Source organism: Asterias amurensis, chromosome 10 (genome assembly GCF_032118995.1).
Source record: "Asterias amurensis chromosome 10, ASM3211899v1".
Lineage (NCBI taxonomy): Eukaryota > Metazoa > Echinodermata > Asteroidea > Forcipulatida > Asteriidae > Asterias > Asterias amurensis.
In genome coordinates, this window is record NC_092657.1 from 987,493 (window position 1) to 1,009,970 (window position 22,478).

The 22,478-nt window shown below is 38.8% G+C and overlaps 1 protein-coding gene across 1 annotated transcript in view; it reads left to right on the forward strand.

Moving 5' to 3' along the window:
• Positions 1–21,431, forward strand: part of LOC139942996 (ephrin-B2-like) — a 155,023-nt gene extending 133,592 nt beyond the window's left edge. The window contains exons 2-5 of the mRNA XM_071939811.1: positions 14,955–15,250; positions 15,911–16,012; positions 16,907–17,041; positions 17,684–21,431. Of these exons, the coding sequence (XP_071795912.1) occupies positions 14,955–15,250; positions 15,911–16,012; positions 16,907–17,041; positions 17,684–17,838 (688 nt within the window). The 3' untranslated portion in view covers positions 17,839–21,431. The remainder of the gene's footprint in view (positions 1–14,954; positions 15,251–15,910; positions 16,013–16,906; positions 17,042–17,683) is intronic.
• Positions 21,432–22,478: the final 1,047 nt, after the last annotated feature.

Sequence of the window (22,478 nt, forward strand, 5' to 3'; positions counted from 1 at the left end):
TTTTGCTAGGGTCTGTTATCCGGGAGGTACCCAAGCAAAACTCCTGGCTTATTTTTCAAAGTTTAAGGACTTTTTTTCTGAGAGTTTTTCCTTCATTTTTTTTTGGCGGGGAGCCGCTCATGCCTGGAGATGGACCCTTTGCCAGGTTTAGTATTATGAATGAATTAACGAATACTGGGTCAGAATGGGCATTGGTGGAGAGTGGGCACCAGTTTTTTGGAGGAGACCCTTAGGTGGCAATTATAGACGTCCTCGATGGCTTGGGATTTATCTCCTTACAAACAAACTTTGCTATACAATATAGCGCCCTCGGTGGCCTGAGGTGAGGAAAGCCATGTGAACCTTTGAGAAGGTTTTTTTTTGTGAAGCGGAAAAAAACAAAACTGTTGGAAAATAAAAACGGAATGTGTTGCACTTGACATTCTAGGCCCAGGGGATTGTACGGCTTCTGAAACCATGTTTGACTATTCTGAAGTTTCAAGATTTCTTTCTGGGTTTTTGTTCACGAGTGTGTGTGTTCAATATTTAAAGGGATGTAGATCGTTGTTTTAAAAATTAAAAATTAAAAATGAAAAATTATAAATAATAACAGAAACGGAATACTTGTAGGGTGCCTCGTATTATCTGTTGAACCCTTTATATATATTAGATTTTTTAAAATTATTTATTCCAAATTAACAAGACAGCCCAACTTAACAAAATGTTCTGGTTAAATGTAGGGTGTTTTTTCCATTTTTAATTCCTCTTTTCTTACTTTCGTCCAGTATGGCAAAACAGCTTGTCTCTGATCTGGCTTTTCTCTAAGTGTTATTTATTTTCCACTTTTTTACCAGGGAAGGCTCCTACTCTTCCAGCATTTTGTAAGCTCTTCTGCATTGAACCTCGTTATTTCCAACGAAGCTTGTATTTATTTCTAGGTCATCTTGTGTCCATCTGTCAAGACAACTCAATTTGTAATCTCAACCATGGATACTTAATGCTGCACTAGGAGGGCAGTTATGGGGCGTTTTCCACCTGTTTACACCCTATCATGTTAGGAGACCTAATGGCTTTTTGAGGGTTGTTTATAAACTAATAGGTTTGCAGGAGGTTTGGTTCTTAAAAAAATAATTATAGAGTTCCACATGCTTATAAATGTTTCTTAAGATTGTAGCACTAGCAGTGACCAGAGAGGCTGTGTTGTAATTGTAACCAAGACAAATTATTTTAATTCATGTCAATTTACACGACATGTTTTCTGAAGTCGTATTCAATTTCAAGACATAGTTTCTGACTTTTTCACAACATTTCCAAGGGACCGAGCCTTACTCAAACTGAAAATAAAACAAAATTAATCTTTGAAATTGCTTCCACAAATGCAAAAAGTTGTTGATTTTTTGAGTAATTTATCAATGAAATACCCTTCCTTTAAAGGCTAAAAGACAATACAACACATGAATTTTGTTGTCATTTTCATGAACCTTATGGTTTTGGTAAACAGTTTGCAACAGCCAATTCTATTTTGTACCAGGCATTGCCTTATACAGTTTTCCCAGTTAAACAAATACATGAAAGTAAAAAGTCTGTGCAGCATGACTTTATTTTGATAGGGTTGTTCTTGGCCCTGTCATATTTCCAAACACATTGTAAGAGCCCACCCTTCATGTCACAAGGCCACTAGAGCTAATCATAGGGAGATCATCAAGCAATGGTTCTAGGCTGATTGAGAAGGAATGAATCCGTTATCCTGAGTCCCTTCTTGTCCGTCTTGTCCCAACATTCCAAGGAGACTGTGATGGTTTCCACCTGTAGTCATTGAGATCGGACTGTGGGTTAATCTCTGGTTTTCAGTTGTTGTCTGGTGGTAGTGTTTTGACATTTATTGCTGTGATAACTTTTTTTATAATGTTTACTTGTGACATAGGCCCAGTCTTTAAGACATTAGCTGAATAAACTCTGTTTTAGACCAGGTTTAGATTGGTTGTGTTGTGGATCAAAGTTTCATGTTAGGCTTCTACCCTCTTTCTGAAGAAGAAAAATAATCTGAAATTTTGTCTTGAGTGACGACCCTTTAACATCATGATCTCTAGTGTTTCCACTTGAGAATCTCAAGGAGACTTGCTCCTCTAGTATACCATCAAAGATGCCAAGGAGATATGTAGTAGAATAAATTATCACCCTGCCTTTCTCAAGATTTTCATTCAGAAAAAAGGACCTGGGCATTGTGGAAATTCAAACTCTGATATAACCTTTAGCTGGTTTCCTGTTGTTTGAACCTTTTTTTGGGTAGGAGTCGGTGGCTGAAAGGGGAAAGTTGAGGCATTGCTGGAGGAAATGTTTTTAACGTTGACTTGATTTCAGAAAGTGATAATTGAAGCTCTGTATGGTGTGGTGAATAAGAAGTAACTATGATTAGAAAGCTTGCGGGTACAACTGTGTTTAAATCTCTTTTGGGAGGTGTGTTGGCTCTGAAGAAAAGAGCTGGTGTGGTCTTGACATTTTCGAACAGTATACTCTGCTCAGCTTTAGGAGAAAGATTGCCTCAGCTCCTGAAGACGGGCAAAGGCACTGTCCTAAACTGTTCAAGACCACACCAGATCTTTTCAGAGCCAACACTTCTACAAACGGAGATTGACACATGGTTGTACCTTAGAGAAAGAACTATGGTTAGACCCGCAAGTTTGTTAGTTATAGTTTCTTCTTTGATTTCAGAACTTTCCTGTTAGGTTTCAGGTCACTGTTCTTTTCACTTTTGATTTGCCTTTTGATTTTCCTTAGAGAAGTGCAGTTGCCGCCAAAGGAATAAAAGTAGCCTGGTTCATGTGACAGCCTTAAGGATATATAATAGAAAGCATGTGAGTTGTGGTGTGGAAAGGGGGATGTCTGCGGCTAGGCTGAAGCTCAAGCCTTAGGGATGTAATTCAACTAACTATAAACCTCCTAGTGCCTGGGTATCCTTACAGTTCTGTTTCCCTTCATGCAACATCATCATGTCATTTTGTCTCCTCGTTCTCCGTCGTCATGATGGGTACCACCTGTTTTGTAAGGTACCAGTCTGTCTCCGGGGTTGTGTTTTGGCAACAAATCGTGGTGCGAGGGTCAGAGATAATGGCGGGCAAACTTGACCTTTAGATGCTTCAGCGAAGCCATGACTCTAGCAATGACCTGCTTAATGGAGCCCAGACAAATTTAAAACAATATTGTTAATTCTGGTGAACAAATATTATTACTTTTGCAGAGTTAGAGATCATAAGAACAAGGATTATGGTTTTGAAAGCCTTGAGTTATTGTTATTAGGGATAAAGGATACAATTGTTGTTTATATTAACCGTAATTAATAACTTAACCCTAATTAACCCTGGATGATAAGTACTGTCTGCTCTATTTATTATATTTATTAAATTGTATGTTTTCGGAGTAACAAGGTTACTAAAAAGGAGGGGAGTAGACAAAGGAGTCAGGACAAGATTGCATTTTAAAACGGTTTTATTTTCCTTTGTTTTAAGATGGAGAAAAAAAAAAAGGATTGGGTGGTAATAAAGTGTTTATTTGACTTGCGGTAACACAATGTGCTGGGTAGATTATGTTCTTTCAAGAACTTGTCTTGCTTGATATTCTACTCCTGCGGAAATATTGCTCTGAGATGATTTAGTTTGTTCTGTTTTAGAGGAAAATATCGAAATGTCTGAAACTCAGAAATGTCTGAGTTATTCCTGTAGTAATTGAATAGGTTGCTTTCTGTCGTCTGCAAATGTGTAGGGGGTAATGAAATGCTGCCTTGTGTCTTTTCATCCATCACTTCACCTAGAAATCTTGTGGATTCCTGTACCAGGATACCTGTATCATCTGAGAAGGAAGTAATTGCTGCTATAAATGGAACGGGAGGAAGATGGTAGGGGGGGTTGGCTTGAAATTCCAGACACAGCATCAGATATGAATTCAGGTCATACTATCGGGGAGTGTTCCTGAGCAAGGAGAGAGGATGATGTGATCATCCAAGCAGGAGCAGAAGTCATCCGTGCGTCCCCTACATCGTTGAACCTCTCCCCGTCTCCCGTCCTGCATCCTTGACGACCAGGGATGGATGATGAATTGCCAGGGACGAATTTCATAGAGCTGCTTAAGCACAAAAACTTGCTAAGCACAGAATAGGTGTACCAGCCAAAATTACATTGTTGTGGCTGGTGCCCTGCTAGGTTTTTGCTTAGCAAGGAATGTTGTCATGCAGTATGTTCTGCTTAATTGGGCCCAGGTGGATTATGGAGACTAGAGTGGGTGGAGGGGTTGCTGGAGTTACGCTGAGGTGGATTAGGAGATGGATTAAGAAGGGGGTGTTGCTTGATGATGGATGTCTTGATTCATTCCTGCGACCAAATCTCTCTCATTTGTTCTTGTTCAGTCCAAGATTGATGATTTTTACCAAGGGTTTATCAGACATGTTTTGTCAGCATTGGTGGCCTTACCCGCTCCCCATGTACGTCACAATTACAATTGTTTTCTCCGGAAGACCAGGCCTGGAATTACATGTAGGCCATGGAGACCATTGCCCCTTGTCTTGGCCTTTGTGCCTCTTCAAAAGATTCCCTTTGACTTTAAGATTTTGCAATGGAAGTGCCCTTAACAAAATAAAAATGGACTTTCCCTATTAAAGATAAAATTCCTGACTTGGAAGACAATCAGAGCATACCGATCAATATGTTGAGTTGCCAACCACAGGCAACTACACTCATAAGAGTATTATTGCAAACCTCGCCTATATTTACTCCTGATTTGTGCAAAGTTTCAAATTCTATTTTACTGTAGTGTTTTACTCAATAGTTTTGAACTTTTTTATAACTGAATTTTCCACCTGCTAAATTTCACAAAACCATTTAAGTTTTTGGAGCCTGTGTGGCTGTGATGCATGCAGTAGCTGAGTGTTCCTGCCACCGATGCATGAAATCGACTCTGTAACACTGACTTGAGATGGGGGTCAAAAAACATATGTTGCCTCAAAATAAGTTTGAGACTTTGGCAATGCATTGTTCTTGAAGGATATTGCTTACAACCGGAAAGCAAGAAAAACAACAAGTTGATGGTGTCATGGTGTGTCTTGGTCGAGTGTTTAAGAGCATGGGATTCAAGCTCTGTTTTTTTCCTGATCAGCAGAGTGTGGGTTCGAGTCCTGGTTCCTTGAGCAAGATACTTTACCAAATTTGCTTTGTCCTTTGACATAAACCAACATTTATATTGATACCTCACCATGCAATGCCTTGAAAATCACAAACCTTGGATTGGAACAGTTTTGATTTTGTTTTTCTTCGAAAACTTTTCTTGAACACTGTTTTTTACTGTAAAGTAGGTCTCGTCAAATACTGGTTAATGTATAAAGCAAGGTAGAGTGCAGTTAGATTGGCCACTGTAACAGGCTTACTGTATCAATTCACTGCATACCCTACTCTACTTCCAGACTTCTATCTGGGTCTTGCACTTTCTTCCTTTAAACCTTGTAGTGCCAAGAAGTACACAGAATGTGTCAACAGGCCCAGGCATTAAACCACGTGAACAGACCTCTTATAAAGACCCCAAGTCACGAGCATTTTATTGCCCTCCTCCAAACAACATCCAAACCCAGGCTCTGCGTCCTTGAGTGACATGTGGATGCCAGGTGGATGTATCGCTATAGCAACCAGCGACACCTGGTGACACACCCGCCAGAGCCAATCAGTGAAGCTCGTTTTCAGACCAAACAATTGGTAGCCACACCGGACGTCAAGGATAAATGCTGGAGATAGTTTTGTTGGTTGGTAGTCGGGGACAGGTGTGGAGCCAGAGGATTTGAGATGATGTAACTGGTTGGGCAGGGATTTCCTGAAAAATATTTGTTCTTTCTTGGAGCGCTGAGATGATTCGGGGATGATTGGGGTGTCTGTTGGAAAGGGAGCTTTGGCACTGAATATCTATCTGTGAGAAAGCTACTGCATAATGTTATGTTGATAAAGGTTCAATCAGGCCTTGAATTTCGTACTTGAGGGGCACAGAAATGTTCCTCTGGTTTAGGGGCACTTCTACGAGGGAAATTGTATTGGAACTTTGTACAGCAAAAAGCACAGGACACTACAGCAATTGTTGTGAGTGCCATGGGTTATTTTTGAGGCCTGTTCATTATTTGAACATCTGAGGTGTCCCCCTACCATCTTCAAGGTCCCCCTCCCTCTAGGAGGCAAGCCCCCCCCCCCCAGCTCCCTTGCTTCTATTTCACCCACACCCTTCAGATCCAATTAAATTACTTAATAAGTATCAAAATGTCATCAAGATGTCATAAAGTCCCATAAAACCACAGGTATTCTTCAGAAAGTACCGTTAAGTGATTAAGGTTGGTTTGGATAGGGTAGGGTGACAAATTTGTTCCAGTTGGTCCCTATGGTGTCCTGAGAGGTAAACTGAAAGTAAATCTTATTCTGTAAATTGAAAAGCTGTTAAGGAATAACACCTTTGTAGATAAGACTTTGGGAATGCTGGGGCGGCGTTTTTAAAAGGGTGCTGGGTAGGGGCAGGGGGTTAATCAATGGGATGAAATTTGAACTTGCTTTCTTTTACTGGAAAAGGTTTCACTTTTTTTTATCTGGGTGTCATCTGGATTTTGTTTATTTTGGGGTGATTTTGGTTTAAACTACAGAAATTCCATTGATTTGTGGGATTAACAACTACAGGAGATAGGTCTTGCTATTTGACTGTTTTTTTTAATTTTCTACTTCTGTCTAATAAGTTGAGTGAATTTGCAGGGTCCGATAATAGAGCAAGGAAAGCTCTATGGTCCGATCAAAGGAAAGGACAAACCTCACGGCGTCCTTTTAACTCTTCCTCACCCTTCCATGGTTGAACTCAATTAAAACGTCCAATGATCCCAGAACGAGGTTAATTCCCAAATAATTCTGTTACAATTATCGTCAACTCCGTTTGAAGAGGAGGTTCTGGGTCAGTTAGAAGCCAATTGCTTCAGTTTCAAAGGAGGGGTGTTTGTTGTACTTGCATTTGATTGTTTATCGGAACTAACCATGTCGGCAATTTATGAGGTCGATGTAATGAAACAAGGCTTGTGAGCTCACCGGCATGATTATGCTCCAGTTGATGGTCCCTCTGTGGTAGTGTTGGGGTTCGTTTGGTTATTTGTGGTCAATAAATCAAAACCAAAAATTTTACTTGAGGGGGAATTTGGCGTTAGCTATTCTGTACATTTTAAACGTTCTAATTTATCGGAACAATCAGGCCAGTGGAAATTGCTGGTTGATTTCTCATTAATCTATCTCTGAAAATTCATTCATTATTCATTATTTTGTCATTCTTGCCAAAGTGCATGCCTGTTTGGAATGGCTAATTTTGAAGAGTTTTTTGGTGCTAGGGCTTGTACTAAAGGTTATCTTAGACCGCAGAGATCTTGCTGGAAAAAGTAGACTTGCCTGAAAATGTTTATCAGTTGCTTATAATGAAATTAAAATAGAATTAAAGTACCAGTTGCAAACTGCTTACCAACCAAATGGTATAAATGCAAAAAAAAAAAGTTAGTGGCTAGATTTTATTGGTCTAACTTGACATTATCATCAATTCATTTTCACTTTGTTAAAAAAAATATTTGCCAAAAATAGTTAATGGCCTGACGTTCGACCCTAGCAGAGTCTTTAGACTTCTAGAAAGACCCTGCAAGGGTCGAAACGTCAGGCCATTAACTTTTTACTTTTATTTATACCATCGGTCCATTTGGTTGGTAAGTTGTTTGCAACAGCTAATTTTATTTTCTCAAAGAAAAAACATTTGTCTTAAATCAACATGAAATTTTTTCCACCCTCTCATCCATAATACATTCTTCCCTCGTTACAAAAAAATAATCCGGTTTCAAACAAATTCCTGGGTCCCGAGAGTGACAACAATACGTCCTGGTTGATTTAGACGCACCCCCATTAACCTTAAAAGGTTGCCGTGACCGTTTTTCCAGGCAATTTCTCTTCCATTATAGAGGTATCGTTTACTCACATCTCCGGTATCAGCTTGATATATCTCCCCTCTTTACAATCCTTCATCGGTTAGGTCGACAATTGTCTCCCCCCTCGGTGAAAAATATCTTAAAGGCACTGGACTTGCTTTGTGTTTGTCTCTTTGAAAGCTGTGTTTGCTTCCTCAACAGTTGTGCGCTGGCCAAATGTAAAATCTAGTCAGAATTTACTCCAAGTTGTCTTTTTGGCTAGTTCAGTGGTGGAAAGCATCACTATTTCATTAGAAAGATGGACAGGTGCAGACAAAGCTGGGTGACTTGTGAAATGACAAGCGAAATAAAAAAATAAAAATAACATGAACATTTGTTTTGGGTTTAAAAACATCAGAAATCTTCATATCTGGACATGACCTTTACTTTGATGACTGAAGTGGGCCAAATTTTGCGGTCGTTTGCGACCACTTAGGCATTTTGGTACAACCGCTTGTGGCTGCTGTGGCTGTTAAAGAGTTAACCTAACATTATTCTACATCTGATAACACTGTGGATATAAATAAACCGAACTGAACTTTAAGAACAAAAAGGTGAAACAAGCCTCCACTCTCAATCCAGCTCATTTGCACGTCGGAATTTGTCTCTCTTGAAAGCGCCTGAAGAGAGAAGAGAGTTGGTTTAGTGTAGGGGCTGGGGTTAGCCTGGCCTAGTGACCTTGCGTTGTTGATCTATGAAGATATTTCCTGGGTAGGATGCCTCCAGCTATAGTTTCTAGAATTGTGATGGATAAATATTGCACTGCTTGGTTTTAAGTTGAACCATATGATGTACACTAGGGGTCTTCTTTTGAGGCAGTCTCTGTGTCCAAAAAAGTATAGTGTACTCTCTGAGCTGTTACATTTTTCTAAAGACATGGAGATTCTCTTCTTTCGAGTCCATCTACTCTTCAAATGTTTGGCAAAGATTGGGCGCATCTCACAGTCTTCTCATTTGCTGCCATCAGGTCTTCAAGACAGTACTGCTCCTCAAGGGCCAGGCGTCGTAGAAAGTGTGGAAAAATCATCAAAATTGTTATTAAATAGTCTGAAATGTCTATAAAAGCCTATTGATATGAACATGTACATGTGTAGGTCAGTCTTTGTACTCATCAAATTGTCAAACTTTCTTCCCCCAGGGCAAAATTTCTTGCCTGAATCTTTAAGATGGTCGTTCAGCAGAAACAATCCGCTGACAGTGAAAATCCTCTAGTCTAGCCTTAGTGCTTAGTTTCTTACAAGGATTTAGTACATACCAAGTCCTAAACCTTCTTAGGTAGTGTTACAGCCTACGAGACTTCTCAGGATTTCTTTAAGCTTTCTGTACTTTCCCTGCTTTTTAGTTGACCTATTGTGTTTATCTCAAGAATCTGTTGACCTGTTTCTATAAGTGTGAGTATATTATGACCTTTTGTATATGACCTCTTGTCTGAATTTGTTGGGACCTGTCGCTATTAAAGGATGGGTCCAATAGCACTGGGTCTGAGTCCATAACAGGCTTGGTCACTAGTCCATGTTTCTCAACAGCCACCCACACATCCAGTTTCATTTTTTAAAAAGTAATTTTCAGGCAACCCGCCTACAACACCTCTTTGTTTTTTTTATTATAATGTGTTTGTTCTTAATCATACTGTTACTATGCTGTTCTTCTTCCCCGACCATTTTTGTTGTTGAGGGAGGAGTATTAGTTTGAGTGGATCTAGTCTCATAGAGAATCGACACAAAGTGTGACTAGTGCCCCACTCAATTTTTGCTTAGCAAATTATACCAGCAGTATTTTCTGCTCAACATCTATATTTGTTTGTTGGGAGAGGAGTGTTAATTTGAGTGGATCTAGTCTTGTACAGAATAGACACAAAGTGTGAAAAGCAAGTCAGAATTCTGCCATGCTGATGGATGGGATGTAGCAAACAAAGCCCTTGGGTAGAGGTTATTGATGATGATGTTGGTGCGGACAGCTAGCCCATGGCATGGGTACCAGTGGACAGTGTAATAAGTAGGTGATGATGTATTGTGGTTGGAGGACAAGAGGGTCAGATATGCACTGATCCGAGAAACTGCCTCAAGGGTCCGAGAGTTGGGGGGGGGGGTGGTTAGCATCTTGGCCTGGATGACTAGAAGAAAAGCAGAGTCTTTACTCATTTCTTCAAGACACTTGGCTCTGTAGTTATCAGAGCCCTCCAATTACATAAAGCTGTTAAGCTAAATGTGGATGGATTCATATAATGTGCAATGTGCACACAGTTTTTATAATTTACTGCACTCTCTTTATGGAAAGGTTTGTGGTAACGCCATGTAATGATTATCTCTAAATGAGTTGGGGTGGTTCTGAAAAGAACTGTTGGTTTCAACTCGATGTTTCGATCAGTATGCTCTGATCGTCTTCTGGAGAAAGCACACTCTCTGTTTCAAATCTTAGCAAAATTCTGTATACAGAAAAGTTTTTCTGTTTATTTATTTTTGCAGTTCTGACCAAAGTATGACCCTACCTTTAAAACATTTCATATAGAAGTAATCTACTCCTTGAAATAATGTCTTTGTCACGCACAACCATTAACGATGTCATATCGTGCGGAAATATAATTAGCTGTCGCAAAATGCTTTCCAAACAAAAAGACCTACGGTATAAAATGCAGTAAATAGTTAATGGCCTGACGTTTCGACCCTAGCAGAGTCTTTTTCTAAAGGCTATTACATTGACACATCATCTTACAATTCCACCACATCCCCAACCCAACCCGTCATTCCAGAAAATAAATTATCAGGAAAAGCACGATAAGAAGGGGAAAAATTCCAACTCGACGTTGAAAATCACCTGCCCCATGAATTTCCCTCACAAGTTGACAGCTAAAACGTCGGCCAGGGGTGTGAAAAATCGCCATGATAAATTTTTTTGACACGATAGCGTTTGATCTCGTGAGACTCGCACCTGCAAATTGGAGGTGTGCTTTTGGTTGTTTGTTCGCCCCTCATGCCCCTCCAACTCAGGCTTGGTGATAGATGAACCCCAAGAAGGGGGTCATCGAAAGGTCCCCACTCTCATGCCAAACGTTGCTTTTCTCGGTGATAAATAACAAATCAAAAGTTTGTTGATGTTGGTAAGAAACAAAAGGGTTTGTATACCTGGTGTAAAATGATGTTTACATTGGAAAGTAGAGCAAAATGTCAATCTTTACAAATTGTGTATGTTACACAGACTTGAAATTACCAGGTGCTAAAAACTTCATCTGTCGTTAAAAGGTGAACAGTTTGTCAGGCTAGTTTTGTTTTGTTCGGTCTCAAGCCCAAATAAGTTGCAACATTCATTACGTCTGGCTGTTTTGTTTTGATCCCCCAGAAAAGTTGCAATGAGTTATGAGCATGCCTTGCATCTTAAAGACGTTAAGACAATGAAGCAGAGTTTTTTTCTTGTATAAGTTAACCCCCAACTTCTGTGAACCTGCATGATTGATAGCTTTTTGTTTTGTTGTCCTTGACAACTACTTTTATCTGAGATTTGAAAATAGAAAAAGCAAAACTTCTGCTGAAAAACATAAACCAAAATGTTTGACAACTGTTGTTCAACCGAGCAAAGGCTATGCATGATTCTTCCAGAGGCAATTGCCTCCATGCCCCTGTACCCCTTTAAATGTTCCAGTTTCAGGCACAATACCTCTCCTGCATACCCCTGGTCCTTATCTTGGTGCACTTTGAAATGCTCCAGTAGAAATTTGTGGGTAAAAAATTACCCCTTTCCCTATAACTACATTACTTCAAAGGAGGCCGTTTCAAACAATGTTTAACTTTTAAGAATATCAACAGCTCTCCAGTGCTATTTCAAGTAAGTTTTTATCCTCCATGGTTGTTGTAGTTCATGTAGTTGTGCCTCTGCCCCTACACACAGATGAGCACAGCTGCTACTAAACAAACTGTGATCCAAACAAAACACATGTTACTTGCCCAGTGATTTTTTTTAATCTTGTGATAATCACTTCACAAGGTATTGCTTTCCTTTATAATTAAATCCCTCTTTCTCTGATAATTTTAACACACACAGATACCTCAATTATCCAGTAAATACTGACCTTTGAAGGAAATTAAAAACAACCCCCTCTTAACCATTGTGGACCGACCCTTGATCCAATAGAGCTGGTGCTAAGAGCTTACAGTCAATTAAGCCATTAGGGGTGTCATTGTTGGTGAAGGACTTTCTAAAAGTCAAGATGTTTTCTATAGGACTTGTTATGGCATGGGTAAGCACAAAAACTGGGTAAGCACGGAATAGTATTGCTTAGCAGAAATATGTTACCAGCTCAAGTTACATTGAGTTTGCATCGTTGTGGCTGGTGCTCCACTCAATGTTGGCTTAGTAAAGAAGTTTGTCAAGTAGTATTTTCTGCTAACAGCTTTATGAAAATGGGTCCTGGCCACTTTGGGACTGTTTAACTTTTCATTCTGCTGGTGGATTTTCTAAACAAAGACCTTTCTAAAACAGTGTCTGGTAATTGTGTGTGTGTGTGGCTTTTTTAACGATAGCTGAGAGTAAACATTGAATTGTGGTGTCTGCTTTTAAGAGTCCTTTGTCGAGGAATTAAAACCGGATTAACGAGTTGAAAGGAGTAGTGAAGGTGTTGTTTGAACTTGGGAGTTATGTCAGCTTGTATGTTTACTGAGGTGGGTTGTGTGAATGGCGCTGCATTTAGCAGTCTAGTGGTATAGCTTGGATCATAGAGAAAGTACTATGCTTGAAAAGACCATCCAGCAAGGACACACAGGCATTACACTTTTTTTTACCTCCATGCATAAACCATGGAGGAAGAACTGTCTTTCTATTTCTACCTCCAAGCTTTCACTGAACACAAGTTATGTGGTATCCATTTGAAACTGTATAAATTCTCTTTTCCAACCATTCCTTGCACTTTCAGGGAAGAATTTCAAGAAAGAATTTGAAGAAAATCAACTCAAAAAGGATTGTTCCTAAACATAAAGATTCTAGAAAGTACTGTTGAGGTTGTATGGAGGTAGAATAATAGATGTTGGTAAATATTTGTTTAATACTTGCCACAAGAGGGCAGCAGATTAGATACACATGGTTGTTTGGTTTGTTTTTAAGCAAGGGTACAGAAGTAAAATACCAATGTCTTATTTGGTGTTGGCCTACCTGGGACATTGAGGGCAGTATACAACCACTCTAAAAGTCAACTCCAACCATTCACAAGATGGTTAAAAAGCCTACCTCTTTAAACTTTTCCCAATTGCCACTTGACATGCCAGGTGAAAAGCCGTCCTGAAACCTCAATCCAAACTCTTTCATAAGCCGCTGCAGCTACCGTGTTACTCTAACGATATCCTCGCCCGGCGTCAGGGCCAGCCGCTAAATGAAGTTTACCCAGTGTCAATATGACGATTCTTTGGATCTGGCTCTTCATGTTTGCTCTGTTGTGTTTGCCGAGTCAGTTTGCATACCACCGGGGAGACTCTCTCTGCCGGCTTATTGCTAGCTTTGGGATGGAGTCCAGGCTGTTTTATGTACACAGGGCTCGGGATTCGTGGCTCAGATGATCAGAAGTCAAATTACCCTCGCTGAAATTGAATTCACTTTTGGGGAGGAATTTGAAACTGTTTGATGCCGTGGGGAGATGATAGAAGGTGGTTTGGTGTTAGGGTAGTAAGGAAAAACGCTGTTGTTTGACGTAGTTTAAATGAAGATTTTATAAGGTTAACGTGTTTAAGTGGGTATGGATTTAATGAGGCAACATTTTTACTTTGTATGTCGATGTTTACGCACGTCAGGATGTTTTGGTTCCTTTCTAGCTGCCCTCTAGATTTTGATGGATAACAAAAATATGACTGAACACAATCTGGCCTAAAAGCTTCACTCCACAAAGTTGAACTTTTCACACTGTTCTTTATAAATGCAAGCTTTTGTCAGAATCAGTGATTAGATAGTCGTAATATTTTTGAGGATTTGTTGTGATTCCAGGATTTTCTCTGAAACTTTTCTATAAACTAAATGAAACTTTGTCTGTCTAAACGAATCTTTAATAGATGTTAAATTTGCATTTAGGATAAAGAACTTCATTTTGTTATACCCTAACACCAATGTGATTTAAGCACTGTACTTCCCCCAGTTCTGTGAAATAAATCACAGGCAGATTACCTGGGTGGGATGCGAACCCACAACCTGTTCCAATCTAGAACAGTCTTACCAACTAGACCACCGAGATTGCCCGGTAGCTAATAGAGGCAGTTTGAACAGACTTTAGCTTCGCAGAACTCAGTACTGAGATTGTAGGAGAGAATGTGGAATCTCCTTAATTGACATTTGAGTTGATCGTACTATAGCTGCCTCACCTCCTAATTCCAGCACCCGTTTGATGGATGGGTACATAGAAGGAGTGAGGGTTTGGGGACTCATTTGCAGTGACATAGTCATTAATTAAACTGGTTGTAACAGACAGGTGTCAGAAACCTGAAGGGAGGGGGGGGGGGGGGTGAGGGGGCGGCATGGGGTGCAGTCCTGATTTGAGAAGTGTGCTGATTAATGTGATGAGGCTTATGCAGGGTATACTTTTGGTGATTGTTAAAGACCAGTATTCTCCCTTGGTGTATCCCAGCATATGCCTAGAAATAACCTGTCAAAGTGTGGGCTTACAGTTGTTCATCGATGTTGCAAGAACTTGTGTGATACATCAAGCAATTTTGATCAAGGGACTTTAGTTGTTTATTGTTGACCATTCAGCAATTTTGCGTGGTACCCAAGATGTATTTAATGCATTGGTGAAACCTAAATGAATATGCTTAGAGTTTACCAATCACTGGAATATTGACTAGTTGTTGACAAATGGTCTCTGATCGAACTTACTGAATAACTTACCAAATAACTTACCCTTTGTAATGACTTGAGAGGATCTAACCCGATTTTTGACTTTAATAAGTTATTAAAGATTATTTCCCGAAACTCATTTTTGATTTCTTTCTCCTCTCTTTCACTCCAGCTTCGGCACAGATGGCCTCTCCGTGGAAGCGGAAATCAACGACAAGGTGAAAATCGAGTGCCCCAAAACACCCAACACAACGACCGGTCGCCTTCATGCCCAATACCTGACCTTCACTCAGGTGTCAAGACACGGCTTTGAGACATGCAGCACAGATCACGATGATGGACCCGTCCGAGATTTATTGGTTTGCAATCGGCCGTACGAGGATAATTCCTACTTATTGCTGTTCCAGCAAGATTCTTCATTCCCCGGTAGCCTGACCTTCTCTCATAGTACCACCTACTATTTTATAAGTAAGTATGGTTTACTTCAACAGAGCTTTCAGAAAGAAAAAAACATTTTGGATTCTTTATGAAGAAAAAACGGAGATCAAATTCAAGCTCAATGGTTTAAAACAATGTGTCTCATATTGCAGCCAGACTGTGCAAAAATTACCTTGCAGGCTCTTTCTAAATAGCCACACTGGCTTGCAGAGACACAAGAACCACACTGACAATGACAAAAGTGCCACACTGATCGAGAAGCAATTGTCACACGTAAGAGCCACACCAACAAGGACACAAGTGTCACACCAACTGTGACCTAAGAACCACACTTACAAGGATACAAGTGTCACACTGACAGGGTCACAACTGTCCCACTGACTGGGATAAAAGTGTCACAATGTCAGGGTCACACGTGTTACACCGACAGAGTCTGGGTAACTGGTACAAAAGTGTCACACTGTCAGGGTCATAAGTGTCACACTGACAGAGTGACAAGTGCCACATTGACAAGGTCAGATGTAACCGGTACAAAAGTGTCACACTGACTGGGCAACACAAACCAAATTGACAGGAACACAAAAGCCAAACTGACAGGGTCATATATGTGTCACACTGACAGGCACCCAAACCTGTTGATGAATTATAAATGTCTTATCATTTAGTCTTATTGTCTTTGTGTCCATACAGCAACATCCGATGGTTCTCTTGGTGGGCTGGGTATTGAAGAAGATGGACTCTGCTCATCACATCACATGAAAGTCAAGGTTTACATTAAACCAAGACCTACTGGTAAGTTCAACTTAATTCTGTAAAGCCCCATTTTCCTTATAAGTCTAGTTCCCTTGATGTATGAACACCTTAGGAGAGATTAAAACCCTTGACCTTCTGAATTCTAAACCAGCGCTTGAATTCACAAAGAGCTAAGATTGATCTTAACTGCAAATCAATCTTAATTGCTAAGTAAAGTATGATGTCACAACATAAATCAGTATGTTGAAACTGACAACTCATCTTAAGATGAAATCGGCTCAAATCAGTTAAAGCAATCGCACATCATCGGTAAACAGTAATGTCCAAAGGCCCACACTTCGTGTATCACAACTTGTATATAAAATAACAAACCTGTGAAAATTTAGGCTCAATCGGTCATTTGAGTCAGGAGAAAATAACGGAAAAACCCACCCTTGTTTTCGCACGTTTCACCCTGTCATGACATGTGTTTAAAATAAACCCGTTATTCTCGATATCGAGAATTGATAATTGTTTTAATGTTTTCTCAAAAAGTAAAGCATTTCATTGAATAATATTTCAAGAGAAGTCTTTCACCATTACCTTCTGTAAACCCTGTAAGTCATTTGTAAATCTGTGAACTTTTAATTTTCGTTCCGTTCAGAAAGTGTCCAATGGCTTTAAAGTATAGCCCTCACCTCGAAGTGGCTGTCCGTGGTTTGAGATGTTAGAAAAATCCTTATATAAAAGCAACGTTATAAAGAACGATAAAATAAGAGTCACATGTGAAAGTTTCAGCTGATTAGAGTAAATATTTGATGAGAAAACAGCAGAAAACTGTCACAGTATTTTTACAAGAATGTCAAATCTATTTACAGTTAAATAATTTACAGCGATATATCTAAATAAAAAATAAAAAAATAATTTATAAATATTGTTTTCTTCTATTCATAGTGTTCGTACCAACAGGGCAGTCAACGCTTCCAGCCACAGCGGAACCCACCTTAATGCCCAGAACAAACCCGAGGACCCATCCACCAACACAACGACAGACTGTGTCCATCACCAAAGCAAGAACAACAAGACCAGGTAAGTTAACAACTTTGAAACCTGCAGTTGATTTCACAAAACGCTAGGATTAATCCTATCTCGAGTTAGAACGAGTAACTAACTTAGGATGGCTTCAATGTGTTGTAATATCTATGGATACAGAACTTAACTCATCCTAAGATTTATCCTAAGTTAGGAAGAGTTTGGTGAAACCTCAGCTTGGGCTCCGTCTCTGGCTTGGGCTCCGTGCGCTGCGTACGGGAAGCGCAGCGCAGCCCCCAGGCCTGTACTTTTTGGAGCAGCGTGTATTTTGTAAGCCCTGGTGGTTCGAACATCTGCAGGCCGAGCCTGGAGCCGGAGCCCAAGCCGAGGTTTGAGAAAGGCCCCGTGGCCCATTTGAGAACTCCGTTTAGAAACTTTCTGCTTAGTCAAAATAAGCAGTATAGGCCTATCAGTCACAGATTGTACATATGACATGGTACTTTTGCTGGGACCTTCTGTTAGCATATTTTTGTTGTGCTACTCTATGAAATTGGACTCTAAGCCAATGAGCTTTTCACCACAGTGAGGGCGCTGTTTAAGCTTGTGATATCATATTTCACTCCTACCATGTTGCCCACATCATTTGAACTAGAGATAAATTACAAAACTGATGATTTGTTTTTCTTTATGTTTTGACAGACAAGCTCACGGAGCAGGTCCAGGAAAAGACGCAGAGCAAACAAAACCCTGACTCCCAATCCTCGGATAATGCCAGCACCAGACTCAGACATTCACCACTGCTTGTTCTCATCACGTTCTTCATTGCAATGCTAAGATGGTCCACACTCCGATGAGTCCGGGAACAAGACTTCTTAAACTCCCACATTTTCTTTTTCTATGAATGGTTCATTTTCCGCCCGATTTTGTCGGTGGGGAGGCGTCTTAAACTGATTTCTGGTTGAGACTGGACTCTGTTTGTATTTATTGTTTATTTTTTAGGAGCCGATGATGTATTCATCAACTCTTTTGTTTATTTTTTACGCGGAACTCGTAAAGTAAAATTCACTCTCGTTATTTCTTGAATTTCAAGAGTGAAGAAGTTCTTTCGTTTGGAAGGGAAGTGTTTTTTTTTCTCAACCAGAAATCAGAATAAAGAACTCAAAAATCTGTATAAATTTTGAAATTTTGAGAGAATTTGTTTATTTGTCTTGAATGTTGCTGGGTAGAGAAGCTTAGCTTGTAGAATCAAAACGACTGACGACATTTCACTTCCAAAGTAGGCTGATTTTATAGTCCTCTTTAAATATTTGTAACCCCTTAGGATAAAAAAGGAAATACTCTTCGTTTTTGTAAGAGTAGATTTGGTAATTGATGAGTTTAATTTTGGGGAATAAAAATGGAAGTCTGTTGTTTCATGGAGCTGCTTAAGCAGACAATAGTGATCAGCAATGTTATGCTTGATACCAGTCACATGTGATACATTGTGGGATGGTATATTGACTGGTAACCTTATTCTGGTAAGCATTGTTGCGCTGTGCTAAGCTACTTTTTGTAGCTCTATGAAATAAGACCCAGGCAAAATTGAGTTGCTAAGATTACTCATTCTTTGTTGGAATACAAATATATTCACAAAAAAACACGTATTTATAAAAGGTGAGAGGGCGTGAGTTCATAAAACCATGTCAATTTTATGTACCAAAAACTTGACTTTAAAGGCTGACATTTTTATATCAGACAGACTTATCGGCTGACAACAAAAATGCTGAAAACAAAACAAAGCAATAATTTGCTTAAAATTATATACACAGTTTATCAGACATTATACCTTTACTAAAAATTATTACTTAGAGAACTAAAGTCGCGCCAAAGATTTTTTATTTGCTAGATGCCTTTTCCCCTGTCTTAGAATGCAGTCTCAAAACTGAACAATAATTATGAAAATGATCATCGAAATTATAAAACCAAAAAGTTTCTCTTCAATATTTTTATACCTTAATATTCAACCACCTCAAAAAGAAAACTGTATTCAGTTGAAATTATTTTCTTTAGATGAAAATAATCGTTGTCCCTTAATTCAAGTAATAATTTTTTATATTTATCCAAGCATTGCATATATTAAAATGACCATTAAGGTCAGCTGTATTAAAAAATCCTAATTTCATTCTTTTCTTTCAAAGATGTATATTTCAAACTTTAATTTATAACAAAAAAGCCATGTCTTTTACTGTAAATAAGTAGGCGCCATCTTCACAAGTTAAAACATGTAAGATGGCCGTTTTTTGGTTGTTAACATTTAGTATTAATGCTTACAATTGTAGAGTTTTATAAGAAAAAGATAAAAAATAACAAAAACCTTTTTTTTTCTCCTTTTTTTTTTTTTTTTTAAATACTTACAGACTTGACTTCTGCATGGACATTTCTAGAGGAATTTGTAAAATAAATATTGTAAAAATTTAGTACCACCATTTTTTGCCAATGAATGATGTTCCACAAGAATTTTTTCTTTGAATGTATTAAGTGGAATTACTGTACAAGAATGTTGTCTCATGACGTTGCATGTTAAACACATGGATCAGAAATGTTGTGATGATAATAACGATTTAACGTTTTGTCCCGAAGAAAAGCTGAGTGGTCCAATAGTAAGACATGAGGCCCCAGTTTCATGGCTTACTGCCGAATTCTGAACTCCCGATCACCATTCTTCACTTACAGTATCAATTCAAATCAGGGCCCAATTTCATAGAGCTGCTTAAAAAACTAGCTAAGCTAGTTTTTCATAAAACTAGCTAAGCACAACCAAATTTTGCTTACCAAAATATGGTTACCAGCCAAACTTCCATGTCACAAGTACAATTTGTGACTAGTATCCTGCTCATTTCTGCTTAGCAGACAATTGTTCAGCAATATTTTCTGTTTAAGCAGCTCTATGAAATTGGGCCCAGTCAATACCAGAAGATTGGGGGTTTAAACGATTTGTTTGTGAAGGTTAAAGGGAAGGTAAAAAATTGTGATTAGTTCTACAACTTTCTTTTCATGAAACACATCGAATGAATCATGTTTTTTAAAATAACGTTGACATTTGACAAGGACACGTGTTATTGTGAAACCAAAAAAGGGATAACTTTTCACCACAGTAAAGTGTGTGTAGTGAACAAAAAATGTGTTTTGTTAAGAAAGTAAATAAATAAATTTAAAACCCGTGCAAAAAGTACGAAGTTCAAAAAATTCTTTTTGAAGATCACAACATGAATTGAATACACTAGAATGATTCCAAACAGGTCTTCACATTTTAATTTTGTGATAGTCTAGTTATCACCTTGTCCCCAAACCGTCCCTTTACTCCACCATTTTTATTTCAAAATAACTGTTTTAAAACTGGAACTATTGTCTCAAAAGTAATCCCATATTCTTCTTTTTTTCCCCCAAAAAAATCCTGAAGCTTTAGAAGTTCAATTTGTTGTTGTTGTTTTGTACATAGAAACAGATCGAATGGTTCTTCTGTTGAAAGAAACCACCACGATCTCCTTTTTTTCTTTTTAAAAACTACTCAAATTTAACAGAAACTTGAAGTCTTTTGAGTTTCAGAAATCATCTCAACTTTTGATACTATGCAAATATTATATATTTGTCTGTTTTTTGTGAGTGAGAGAGTGGGAGAGCTTTTTTGGTGAAAATATTTGCAATTGTAAAGAGTTGTAGAAATTACGTAAGAATTAACATGCACTTGTAGTGTAGGGCTGTTTCGAACTATCGTATTGATGCGTACTTGTGGGAATGGGTTGATGATACTTTGCTTTTCAATAGACCTTTTTATAGACCTTTTCGCAAACACCCATTGCGCAAGCGTACAAAAAAAAAGTTTACTTTATGCAAGTCGCTAGACACACAAGGCCTGTCAACCATGTGGCCTACAATTATTTTTTTCCAGAGGCTGTTGCCACCTACTCCTAGGGCTGAAACAGGGTTTACCCCCTCTATAGTCCATATGGATGTAGGCTTAGGTATCATCAATCCGAAGCCTGGGTGGTAGAGCAGAATGCACTACCTCCCCAACTTTATGTAGCAAGTGTCACGACCCCGATTTCGAACCCACACTCTGCCAATCAAACACCAGAGCTTGAATCAGGTGCTCTTAACCGCTCGGCCATGACACGCCACGTAATACCTGTTTAATGGGGTGCATGCTGGTCTAGCTAGGGATCAAACTTGAGCGCTAGCTAGACCAGCAACCAACTCATTACACACGTACATACTGAGTATTTGCGATAAGGTCTATGCACATGACATCGTTTGAGTAGAGCGCTCTTAGCTAGAGGTCAAATGAAGATAGCCTGAAGATCTGAGAGTGACCTCGAGCTGTGGTCAATCCTTGTCCATAATCACCTTTCACCTACATTAATTTTACATGGAGAAAGTGGCTGCCAAACGCCACCTCAGACCAATCAAACACAGATATAGAAAGCATTCATCCAGTGAAATCATTGTATCCAATGAAATCACTAGTTCTGAAAAGCAAGTATTTGACAGGGAACCAGTCTAAAATGAAGGTGGCTCATTGGTTGATCATATGCGCAGCGCGAACAAAGCTGCGCATTCTAAGAAGGCAGCTTGATGATGTCAATGCATAAGGTCTATTTCAGTGGAAAATTGTTTTGTTTGTTTTTTTGTTTCATTCATTTACTGTATGTTCACCCTTTAACAAGTAATCAATAAACTTATTTCCCGCGGAAAGGGAGTAGCACAGACTTTTTCTTTGCTTTATTAAAAAAAATACTAGATTTATAAATTTTATTCAATTATGTACAAATTATTAACATTGCTGCTTTATATGTATGCGTTATGTTTATTCATGAGATTATGTTTATTATTCATGAACTGTGAATGTTTAATTATGCTTTATGTGGGTTACGAGGGAGCCAATGATGTTGTAGCGCTTATGAATATGCAGTAGTAGACAGAGTTGGTATATTAATTTATGAAAGTTTAATATGCATTAATCTTCAAAGTTACTAATAATCTTTTTGCAACCAGTAAGGGGAGGGAAAAAAAAAAACATGAGCCAAGATTTTGAAGGCATGGGTACTTTTTATACCCGGGATAAAAACTTATATGGGTTAAAGGAACACGTTGTATTGGATCGGTCGAGTTGGTCTGTGAAAAGCGTTTGTAATCATTTGTTATAAACTGCATATGATTAGAAAGATATTTTAAAAGTAGAATATATTTTTTGACTCCCATAAATGTCCCACCGCGTTAGTCGACGAGGTAAAAGGAAAACCATGCAATTTTGAGTGATACTTGTGTGGATCATTATATTCTACTTTTAAAACATCTTTCTGACCATATGCATTTTATAACAAATGGTTACAGACGCTTTTTAAAGACCAACTCGACCGATCCAAGGCAACGTGTTCCTTTAAGGGGTGGAGCTACATATGCAAATTCAGAAAGAGAAGAGACATGAACACAGAAAAGGTTTTCTGAACCAAATTTC